Genomic DNA, 12,349 nt, shown 5'->3' with positions numbered 1-12,349 from the left:
CTTTCATATTTTCTAATTGACCTGTTTCTTTCATTTTTATGTCCATAGTTGTAGATGATTTAAATTGCGTGCTATGCGATAGTCCCGGGGACCTACTGGATCAGCTCTTCTGCACCAGTTGTGGTCTGCATTACCATGGGATGTGCCTGGACATGGCTGTAACCCCTCTAAGGAGGGCAGGTTGGCAGTGCCCTGAGTGCAAAGTCTGCCAGACATGCAAGTGAGTCAGTTTACCCACCCACCTAAATAAATCGCATCACACTGCACGATTTTCTCTACTCTCCTTAGTCCCTCACTATTCATACTCCGTTATTTCTGCAGCGCTGCCAGGCATCATGCTCCTTTCTTGTTTGTTTACCTCTGTGGTTTGTGAGGAGCTAACTGGAAGATGTTCCCTGTAGCTTTATGATGCAACCTCTGACCTTTATTTAAAAAACACCTGAGGCTAATGGGCCATGTTGCTCACACCATCCATTGAGTTTTAAGTAATTCTATTTGCATAAACCGCAGTGCCATGTTGCCACTGGGTATGGTGTTTTGTCATGAAATGGGATGGGCTTGTGATAGCAATCTGCTTTCTTTATTTGACAATATCAGCAGCATGGTAGTAATGTGAGCTTCTCTGCCACGTTTAAAGGGATAGTTCGGGATATTTGACATGAATCTGTATGGCATCACCATAACCAGTGTCGTGCATTCAAACTGACTTACCCCCGACAGTGTCCTGTGAGCCGAGTTCTTGTCCAGTGTTGGTCAAGGCGAAAGTAGTCCGGCTTGTTTGCTGGGGTCAAGAAATTAGCGCGTTTTTCTTCCCAAAACAGTACGTGTGCTAAAGAGTGATTTATTTCATCACAAAAACCGAAGCCGGCAAAAGTCACTCCTCGTTATCACTTGGGCCCTACTGTCTCTCATTGTGTATCAGTGCGCACGTCATTCTGACCGCGAGCTGTGCGCACGAGTCTTTCTGTTCTTTGGCAGTGCTCAACACTGTCTTACTCTGCAGACAACTGGCCATCGGGTCCAGCTGGTCTGGGACGCCTCTTCCAGTTGATCTTGGGAACATGGAAAAAAGTTCTCAAGACGCCTGCATTCAGGAGTGCAGGGAAGTCACCGTTATTTGTGATGCAGGCAGCAGCTGTCCCGCGGCCGCCGACATCCTCATCTATGGAAAGGTTTTGTATCTGGGGCATAACTAAATCCCACTCGTGGCAGCAGTAACATTCCACCTCTGTCTGCATTACTTCGCACTTCAAACAAGTGCACCAGGATTTGTCGGCCACCCTGGGTATCGCAGCTCCAGCAGTGGCTCCAGCTTCTGTTTCCATCACTTCTCTGTCCACCCTCTCTCTTTCTGCCCGATCTAAGTCCATTTGGCGAACTTCCTCCTCAGTATAAACGGGTTCATAAAGATACCCCCTTGGCTCTGAACGGAAGTCAATATGTTCCTCGTCGCTCTCGTAGTCAGACATCTTCCCGAGCAGTAAACAAAGTGAATCGACTCGTGCGCACAGCTCGCGGTCAGAATGACGTGCGCACTGATACACAATGAGAGACAGTAGGGCCCAAGTGATAACGAGGAGTGACTTTTGCCGGCTTCGGTTTTTGTGATGAAATAAATCACTCTTTAGCACACGTACTGTTTTGGGAAGAAAAACGCGCTAATTTCTTGACCCCAGCAAACAAGCCGGACTACTTTCGCCTTGACCAACACTGGACAAGAACTCGGCTCACAGGACACTGTCGGGGGTAAGTCAGTTTGAATGCACGACACTGGTTATGGTGATGCCATACACATTCATGTCAAATATCCCGAACTATCCCTTTAACACAAATGACACCGGCCGTACTAGTTATCTCGAACCAATCGTTGTCAGGAGCAGCTTTGGGATCTAAACGTCACAGAATATTTGATTCTAGTTTCCTTTATAGTCACAATACAAACTGTAATGAAATTTCGAAGCATTCATGTTCTCTATAGCCGCTTTCGGACAGACCGTTCTAATAAAGTAGTTATCAGAACTACCCTCCTCGAATTTCGTTCTGATAACTATCCTTCCCCAGCGGAACTGTTTCAGTCTGCATTCGCACATGAGTCGGGACCTGATCGGGACTGATGCGCCGCGCGCAGCCGTCTGCTTCAGTGACGTGTTAGCCGTTAGCCGTTAGCCGTTTAGCGCTACATTCAAACACAAAACAAAACGGGAAAAGTAAGGAGAGTAGAAAAAACACCACCAAGAAGCTAATATGAAGAGCGGGGAGGCCACCGTGTTAATGGTCTGCATGATGGTGATATTAATCATGGACAATCACATCAGGCGTCTAATATCGAGGCTGGAAGAGCTCACAGAGAGAGTCAGGAGATACTTTTTTATTTCATGAAGGAAGAAAGGAGAGCAGAGCGCTGCAGACAAATGAGACAAGTGTAAGTTTAACTTATTAAACACCCGCCGGTTGTGTCCGTGTCCTATGAGGAAACATTTCAGCCGTGATAGCATGACATGGGACGTAGCTACCGACAACCACACACCTCCGTTAGATTAGTTCTATAAGAACTATGAAAAGACCCGACCTCGGAGAAGGAGCTAAATAGTTATAGGAACTAAGGGAGAAAGCCCCGAGTTCCTGTATGTCCGAACACGGGAGAAAACGGCCCCGCGGATTAAAAGGTTATTAGAACTGCCAAAGGTTCCTACAGTCCGAAAGCGGCTTATGTAGTTTTAAGTTATCATGTCTTGTGACATTGGATCAGAGTTTTGCCTTTTGAGTCACAGTGGAGCAAAGCACAGTCTTTACTGGCACCTCAGTTCACTCTTACTGGCCCGGATCCACAATCATCTTCTGGCAAAACTCTGTGATCCACTTTGTATGTTGAAAAATATTCCTTCCAACTTTTTACACGATTGGTAAAGTTTATCAGCTTGTTAAGGAGCTCGACTCTGCCAAAAAAACCAGCTGAGTGTTTCTCCTTTGCCCCTTCGTTGCACGCTCACATCTGTGATGACTTTGCTTTTAAACCTGTCTGTTACAGTGCAGGTGCAGGATATGAAAGTCCTCCTTAGTCTCATTTCACACAACCATCTCCTCTTTTTTTTTTCTTTGTAGGAACCCAGGAGAGGACACTAAAATGCTGGTGTGTGATATGTGCGATAAAGGTTACCATACCTTCTGTCTGCAACCTGCTATTGACTCTCTTCCAACAAATGGATGGAGATGTAAGGTAAGAAAGATCTCATATAATGCAGGGCACACATAAAGGCTGTTTTGCTGTCTCTGTGAAACCATTTTACTGGAGTGAAGGGGCAACTTCTTGTGGTGGATCCCAGGTCGTTTCCAACAGATAATCACGCAATTGCTTTTATTTATTTTATTTTTATTGTATGTGTGGAATATTATTAAATGGAAAAAAATAAATAAATAAATAAATCAAGATAAAGAACACTGACTCTGGCACAGGATAACGTGTCTACTACCCAAAAGAACAACATTTCGGTAGCTTGCGTTGCGTATTCTGTGGTTAGGAAATGACTCGCAGCAGCTGATCTCTTAAAAGTTTCATTTCGGCATAAGCACCAAAAGGGTAACGCAATGTGTGCTTGTGGGTAAATGCACGAACGTTCTTGTTACTCAGCTGGCTGTTGAACACGTCACCTAATTTTTAATGCAGCTGTTAGACCAGAGGTCACAGAGGATGAGGCAGCAGGTGACGTCTTTACACTTGGCTTCTCTGCTTGACTCAGCGCAGCGATGTAAACTTGAGTGCTTGTACCCAGCCCCTGTACTCGTGTGGTAGTTTTGTTGTGAGTCATGTTTTCTGTTTGACGTACAGATCAATAGAGTGAGTCATTGTTTCAGTTTCAGTGCCTTAGAGTGTTCCTTATCTATTTTTATGTTGGTAGAAGTACCGGAACAGCGGCCTGTGCTTTAGAAAGAACGCTTACTCAAGCTGAGTTGGTAATTGGTCCAACAAGAATGCATGTAGATTTTCTTTCCCTCAGTGATGCTTTAGTATTTTACAAGCGTCACAGACCATGTGCATGCTGTGCTGCTCAGAATATGCTTTGTCCAGAGTATACTTATTTAACATGGGAGGTTAGATTAAAAAAAAAAAAAAAAAAAAAAAAAAGTTTAAATATATCATCACTTAAGCATGAATTAAATTTTGATAATGTTGAATATTTTTTATTTAATGTTATATTTTATTTTTCCGAAACCTGGTTTGCTTCCCATTCTGTGCCATACAAATTTTGGACATTTTTCTTTTATAATCTCAAATTATTCAAAAACATTTTTAATGTTGTTGTTTGCAAATATGTCCAAACACCACATCTAATTTGTTGAAATTAGTCAAGTCAAAATGATCATTCTGATCCTCCACTATTTATTTATTTATTTTCATATTTCTTACCTTTACCGAACACATTTTGCCAAAAAAAGTGTACTATTTAGGTGCACACGTCCACTGTGGGTCAAGACTGGTTTCCTGTTCGTATTTTATGAATTAGATGCCAGGACTGTCTGTTCTTACTGCACAGGGTCTGAATGGCTCTGACTTTTCTCTTCAGAACTGCAGAGTCTGCATACAGTGTGGAACACGAACCAGCGGCCAGTGGCACCATACCAGCCTATTATGTGAGAACTGTGTCCAAAACCAGGACCCTTCTCTGTGCTGTCCTATGTGTTCTTGCATCCTGGATCCCGAGCATCACAAAGACTTACTTCTCTGCCAAACTTGTAAAAGGTAAGGGACGTTTGCTTTTTCAGTTCCTGTTTTAATTCTGGAAGCTCTTGGGGAAACACTGAAGGGGAGGGGGGGGGCTAAATATAACAAATTCTGTTAGTATAGATATATCTGTTGGACAATCTCACTCAATTTCTTTGCACTCTGTTCAGATGGCTTCACCTGGAGTGTGAGCGTCAGAACTCAGGCCAAGCAGAAATCCACCCCAGAGAGGACTACATTTGTTCCAACTGCAGGGCTCCTGCAGAGCAGGCACTACAAGCAGAGGAGATGGACATTGGCCCAGAGCTCAGCTCTCAGCCAGCCCCCATGCACACAGACTCTGAAACTGACCTACAGCTGGCTCAAAAGCACACAAACCTAGAACCTGGCATGCGCCTGCCCTCTGAAATGCACAATGAACCCAAACCGGAATTACTTGCTGTTCCATTGCACGCTGATCCAGAGCCTGTTCAGGCTACCGTCCAGGAGGAGAAGTTGGCCACATCAGACCAGAAGCCTGGTGGGTCTTTATTATCTATTTCTCTATTTCTCTTTTTGATGAAGTCTATTATTTTTATCTACTTGTATAACTCCCTCCTGTGAATCAAGAGTTTTTATCAATATGTAAATCATGCCTTACTGTGGTGAAATTTACTATTTTGATTATCCAAAATCCTGCACACATCACACACCAACCACCAGGTCATATGATGGAAAATGAGACGGCTCAAAGTTTTGGCTATTTGCTGATGAAGTTTTGTGAAAATTGTGGGTTATGCAAATAAGAAAATTGAGAGGAGAGTTCTGTGGATTAAGATCAGTGAGATGTGCTTTCTCATGAAGGATCTCCTGGGGACTCCCAAATGACTGGATTTTGTCCTATTTGCAGCAGATTAAAGCAACACTTTTGTCTTTGTTCTTCTGTGGTTTGAATGAAGAATTGATCACCAGCTTTACTTTAGAGAGCACTTATCTTTTATATGACGTTTAAGTGCTTTTCAAAATTAAAACGTCACAACTAACAGTAGAACCTAAGGATGAGATGGGCAGTCAAGCTGTCAGCTTTTATTTAAATTGCTAACAGATATATTTTTTTCAGGTAACCTCCATTTTGTCTTTGTGGCCAAGTACACATGAACACTATTTTTCCTCCTCCAAAAGATAAATAGACCCTATCCAAATGGCACCGTTTACAAAAAAAAAAAAATCAAACAAAAAAAAACCATCTAGAAGCAACACAAGCTCCATAGTGACAGCTAACTGCATGTACACAGGGTAAAAATGGTAAAGCTTCTTATTACTGTCCAAATCCCTTTTAATGACCATCCAAAAGTATTCACTGTCATTGGTAATCTCCCATAGTGTGCTAAATAGTTCTGTGTGCTGGTCTGGGGGCAGGTAATCTCATCATAGTTGTGTTCCTTCAGTGTGTCGGCAGAGCAGCTCACTACAACCACTTTATTGCCAAAGTTGTTCTGACAACTCGAGGTGCTCATCGTTTTGGCTCTTGACACTCGTTTATGTAGCAGTGAGCTCTGCAGCGCATTCTTTAAAATAGTCAGAGTAACTACATTTATGTGCAAATATGTTTAAAAAAAAATAATAATAAATTGCTGCTGAAAAGGTTAGCGCTGGCAATATCTTGCCAATCTCTCCCATTACCATGTAAACAAAAGGGAATTCAGCCCATATTATGATGTCGGACGAAGGAGAGACGGCACACAACCTGAGCCAAAAACCTTACAATCGGAGGCAGTGAAAATCTTTATCTTGGAAGGTGTGTTCCAAAGAGTTTGATGTCGGAGCCCAAAACTGTGTTTGCATGTGGACGATGTGTGCAAGCGTTTAGAAAATCTGCAGTTGTGAAAATACTGATCTTTGTGTGTACAGGGCTTTGGTTACTCAGACATGACCAACCTTCCTTATTAGTGTTGTGGGTGGGGGGGCGATTGTTAAGCTAGTCTGGAAATTCTTTTGCTGAAACAACATTTTGTGTTTGTCATCCCTATATATTTGTTTATTTATCACATTATGGCTACCAGAAGCAGGTCACTAGCGGAGCTATGTTCGTAACGTACTTCAAACAATGACCTGAAGCTTTTAAATTCAAGCTTCAGACACATTTGGCCGACCAGAGGAATGGTTTAAAGGGTTTTAATTGGAACTCCAAGTCCAGCTCAGACACCTATGACCAGGACCATTGTGAGGGCATTGTTGAAGGAGAGTCTTTCGTCTGTGTCTGGCTATTGTTTCTGCTGGTCACTGTGTTTCTGTCTTTGATTTTGATTGCACTGGACTGCATATGAAATCTGGGCCATATGATGTATGCCAGAGCTAGAATTGACTATCAAGTACACATACAGTAAGCTGGGGATGCCAGTGGCAGCTATGTTTCCCTCTCACACTAAGCAGCAGTCTCTACTGACTGTAGATAAGAGTACCATGATGGTGATTATGTCACAGATCCCTTGTCTGCTAACCCGCCTTGGAGCAATGCTTACTCATACATTGCTGCTCACAAAGCCTGTTGCTCTGCTCACCACACGCACATGTTCTCGTTTTGCTAAATTTTTTCTGTGGTCATCCACTGTCTCGTCATTTGGTTTTGCTGGCAAGGCAATGCTTTCCCATGACATGATAAAGGGGGATTTTGTATCTTTGGGTTTCAAAAAGTTTGACGACATGAGGTTTATGTTTCCATTCCATTCTTTTTTTTTTTTTTAACGAATTCCTTAATTTACAAGACTTTTTTTTCTTTTCAACCAAATGGATTTTTCAGCAAAAGGGAAGCTGCTCTTCATCTCTTCAGCTGCTTGTCGATTACTACCATTCCTTTAATCTGAACTGCTATATTTTCAAGAAAATAAGCCGACTAACATCTAACAATAAGACGGGCACACCCTCATTTTGATCTTATAGCCGATACTGTGTGGGCAGTCAGTGTAACACGGCTGCCTTTACAGGTGTACAGTTTACATTATTGGCTCGGTTTTTAGCACAACGGTGGCTTCAAACAACAGTCTGTTCCTTTTTGGTAATTCACACATATCAAACGGTTGCAGCTCGGCACCGCGTGTGCACAAGCCGACATCATGAAATCGGCTGAGAAAAGCTACTGCGACAACATAAGCTGCATCCTAAACGTTAAAGATTCAAGCATTTTTACATGCCAGTCTGGAAGAAAAGTTGCACATTTTCTCTTGTTTTTGTTTTTTCTGCTGCATGTGATTTCCTATCAGGAGGGGGTGGTGGTGGCTAAGGTAATGTTCATTTGCCAGTAGCTTCTGCTGTTGTTGTAATAACAAGAATTACAGTTGTAATTACAATTACCGTTTCCCCTTCTTTTTTTGATTTTTGCCCCCGGGCAGACTAGACGATAACGTGAGTCATGTCTCATCTTGTGGTTGAAAGTGGTATTACAGGAGTCTCTTTGCATAGAGCGTAGGTGCAGGCGCGGTTCTACACAACGTCAGTCGTTAACTTGGCTTTTGAAGGTTTAGTTTGAGCACTCCAGAAGACCCGCAGCATTTTCTGTTTTTTTGTTTTTGTGTGTGTTTGTTTTAAACTACAAATCTCTTACTTTGGGGTTGTGGGTGTAAAGGCTCTTTGATTTGTTGAATTTAAACTGTGACATTTTAAATTGGCCATTTGAAGTCCAGCTGCTTTACTTACTCTAAAAATGTATAAGTGGAACGTACTTTCATATTTGTGAGATGATAATAACGACGCTGCCTATCCCGCCACACATGTAATGCAATTAAAGTTCTTAGCCAGCGCTTTTCATCTTATGCCAGGATACACAACCACTCAGGGTTTAACAGAAGGCTTATAGCGGCTCAGCTGACGAATGAAGTTAAATGCACTCTATGGGTTAAGGTTAGAGCTGACTTCAGGTGTTTGTTGCTGCTAGAGCTGTATTTTAATCCACGAGATGCATCCTTATTCCACGTTGGGGACGTAGGAAGTAGGGCGGTGATATCAATGCGAATGCGTATTCGGCTCCATCAATGGCTGATGGCAAGAGATGGTCGTAGGCCGATCTCCCTAATTGACTTTCTGGCATGTGCACCGGATGAGCACCTGCAAGCTGCACAGTCATGAGCCCAGAGCACACAGTCCCTGGGATGTTGGTTGTCATGGTTACTCCCTTCCCTGGCAGAGATGCGTTGCAGGTGCATGTGTGTGTCAGGATCAGAGTGACATGGGAAGTTGTGGATTGAAATAGTGGGTGCCCCCTTAAGACTGGGCTGTCTGTACTGTCAGATGCTGTCGGGCAGAATGTTGGCTCTATGTGTTGATTCCGAAATGCCAGGAATGACTGGTGCTATTCATACCAGTCGAGTTAAATTCATTGATGTCTCTGATACTAAACTAAATGGGGGGGGGGAGAGAGAGACACACACTGGAAAAGCAAATAGTGAGAATGTAGAGGACATTTGATTGATGCGGAAATAAAGCCCACGGTTTTAGCTCACATCCTTTCTGCAGCCGCTCTTGCTTTCCTCCCATCCACAGTGCTTTTCCTGTTAGGAGACATTCACATTCACACTCTCTCCATGATTGTTTTTTTTTTTTTTTTTTTTTTTTTTTTTTAATCAATGAGTTCATGTGTGGTCTAATGAGAGTATTTCTATACATCTTTATGGTTAATGTACTCTGTTTTAGAAGCCTTGGGGGGAGCCGACGTCATGGGGACAAAAGTTACCGAACCGTCTGTCAGCAAAAGTCCAGCAGAATTCAAACCAGGTTTGTACATGAAGCCCATTAAGTGAGTTGGCTACATAATTGGATCCTCATTGATTTACATGAAAGTAATGGTGAACTGTGTTGTAAGTGTTAAATGCTTTTAGACAAGGTAACCCGTGGATTTTCTCCACAAATATAAATAATGGGTTATAATTGGGTGGATCACTTAAACATTAGCATGACATTGTTGGTTTCTATGTCTGTTTTTTTTCCCCCGCTTTCTTTTTATCTTTGAATACAGCATATGACATAAAAAGCTATATTTCGTCATGACCACGTTTTGTTTTTTTGTTTTTTTTTCGCACTCCCTCAGAATCAAAACCAGCAGCTAGAGCCCAGCTCACATCTACAGAAAGTCCTGCGTCTTCAGCGACTCAAAGCCAGGAATCTTTTCCAGCCCAACAGCCGATGGAGGCACCTCAGACCCAGGATACCACTTTGCAAATCAAGCCAGCAAACACAGAGGCCTGCCCCGAGCAGGTCAACCCCAGCACAACGGATTTTAAGGCCATCATCTCGACCACCAAAGAACCAAGTACTAAATCAGTACCTTTCATGGACCAACCAGCAGAAGTCACGCTATCCCAGCCTTCAGGTATGGATGTAGTTGGGGCTTCTTCACTGGAAACTACTCCAAAAGAACTCAACAAGGAGAGGAATGAGGGCTTATTTCACATTACGCTGGCAGACACTCTTAAGCCCACAGCTTCCGATACTTCAGAAGAGATGGACACTAATCTGGACAGCAAACCCATGCTGTCATTTCCCAGCTTGTCTTTAGAGGAGAAGCCCTTCAAAACATCTGTGGAAAGATTCGCTGAAATGGTTTCTTCTCCCTCCCACTCCTCCCCCCTGACTCGAGGGATACCTCTCAGAGAATCACCCCAGACCTACACCCTGCCCCTGCAGAGCGACCACAGCAGTGTAATACCAACAACAACCCTTGTACCTTTTACGCCGAAGATTGGCATGGGAAAACCAGCCATCACCAAGAGGAAGTTTTCTCCTGGGAGGCCACGAGTGAAACAGGTATGAACCTGAATATGATCTCATAAGAATCACTGATATCTGCTGGAACCGTCTGGCTTATTCACTGCCCCAAGCCCATGGAAAAAAAGGCAAAATCCAAGGATTATAGTTTGATAATTGGTGCCTGGTTACTTGTGTGCATGTGTGTGTGTGTGTGTGTGTGTGTCCTGTGGGCTCTACAGTATGATGTATGAAATTGGATTGTTTTCTGTGGCGGCGAGATGGTCGAAGCAGCTTGTACGACTTGTGATAAATTTTTCAATTCTGTCTGAAACTGTTTCTCAGTAAAGTTACACCATTCAGTGCACTACACAAGCATGACAGAACAAAGGATATCAAATGTAAGCCTCTCTAAACCCCTGCTCTCTTTTCACGTTTATTAGTCACAGAGTTTGTGCGTGTCACAGTCGGCATTCTCTTTTTTTTTTTTACCAGATGGAATTTATTTATATTTTTTTAAGGCTTAAAACACCTTTTATCTGATGGTCCTTGCAGCATTCCATCTCAAACATTATCATCGGCCTCTCATACCATCTCATATCACAAACACGTGTCTTGTCATTGATCTGATGGAGATAAGCATTCGTTAAGTCAGAAATAACACTGATAATTACCATTACCACATCCCAGTGTTCTCCATGTTATACCAAGAATGGCAAGTAGGTCGCTGTGGCTGTTAAACTTTGAGTCTCCTTGTATTGGTGTCTCAGTGTATTGTGACTGAATGTAGACTCTCCCGGGAAAGGGATGATGGGAACTAAAACACACCCCCGGCTACTATGTATTATAAATGATGCTACTGAGGATGAATTAGTTGACGAGTATTTTTTGTAAATGCTATATCCCGTCTGCCTGGATTAACATTACGGGTCTTAAACTAATTTGTGACACAAAATCAAGACTAAAAACTGTAAACTTTGCCTCTCTCGTGTTTTGCTGATCTGATACAGCTCCTCCTTTTGTCAGCATGTCCATTAACACAAGTGCCGTGGCAAGATATAGCAGTATTTTTTCCCCCTCCTCTAAAGTGCCGCGTTATCCTAGAAAAATTCTGTTGCTTGCAATGAAACTAACAAGTCTGTGCTCTTCATTTTGCTCGTAAAAAGAGCCTATTGGAAAGTGGCTTCTTGAACTAGTTGCATGACTGTTTTTGGCTTGATCACAGAATGTACTCTAATAACTTAACTTCTACATATTTTGGCTCGTCAGATATTTAGCCCTGCTTAGATGGGTGTACGTCAAGTGATTCCCCCCAAAAGTTACATTAGAAGCTCACCACATTTCTCTAACATCTTTTTTTTTTTTTTTTTTTTTTTTTTGTATGTTTTGTTTCTTTGCTGGCTTTGTTTTTAAGTTGCTGCGTTTTGTCGCCCTCCTCCCTCCCTCTCTCTCACTCTCTCACCCATCCCTCCTTACCTTAGGGTGCATGGAGCCCCCATAGCTGTGTGAGCTCACCCTTGTCCTGGTCACCAGACCAGCCAGAGGGGTGGGACCCAAAGACCAGGCAGTCCTATGGCAGTCCCGGGTGGAGCATCAGAGTGGTAAATACAGTGGCTCATCAGAGACGGCTGGGCAGCAGCTGCCCCCTCTGTCCTTACTGTTGGGACGCGCACTCCCGAGTGTTCTTGATTGTCACTGATGTATACTTCAGCCATCACTAAAAATTACCTCTACATCACAGTGAGAGGAAGAGTCAGAAGGCTGACGCTTAAGCTTATGACTCGGTGAAGGGGAACTAAAATGTATGGCTGGATTTGGTTCGACGTTGAATTGAGTGGTCAAGTCACGCTTCAACCGTGTATTCCACTGTGTGGTTGTCTTATTCAAACCGGTTCAAGTATTTATCAAGCAACA

General features: G+C 43.0%; 1 protein-coding gene across 7 annotated transcripts in view; it reads left to right on the top strand.

The window, feature by feature from the left end:
• The window catches only part of kmt2cb (lysine (K)-specific methyltransferase 2Cb), a 69,679-nt gene that overhangs the window by 25,096 nt on the left and 32,234 nt on the right, over nt 1-12,349 (top strand). For 5 of the 7 annotated variants that reach the window (XM_075483354.1, XM_075483360.1, XM_075483356.1 and 2 more), the window contains exons 9-15: nt 49-220; nt 3,103-3,217; nt 4,563-4,738; nt 4,891-5,240; nt 9,386-9,466; nt 9,780-10,495; nt 11,917-12,036. In XM_075483354.1, the coding sequence (XP_075339469.1) occupies nt 49-220; nt 3,103-3,217; nt 4,563-4,738; nt 4,891-5,240; nt 9,386-9,466; nt 9,780-10,495; nt 11,917-12,036 (1,730 nt within the window). The remainder of the gene's footprint in view (nt 1-48; nt 221-3,102; nt 3,218-4,562; nt 4,739-4,890; nt 5,241-9,385; nt 9,467-9,779; nt 10,496-11,916; nt 12,037-12,349) is intronic. The other 2 variants (XM_075483355.1, XM_075483359.1) reach the window with 2 other exon arrangements.

Source organism: Odontesthes bonariensis, chromosome 14 (assembly GCF_027942865.1).
Source record: "Odontesthes bonariensis isolate fOdoBon6 chromosome 14, fOdoBon6.hap1, whole genome shotgun sequence".
NCBI lineage: Eukaryota > Metazoa > Chordata > Actinopteri > Atheriniformes > Atherinopsidae > Odontesthes > Odontesthes bonariensis.
Note: the sequence above shows the minus strand (reverse complement) of the source record. Positions and strands in the feature narration are given on the sequence as shown.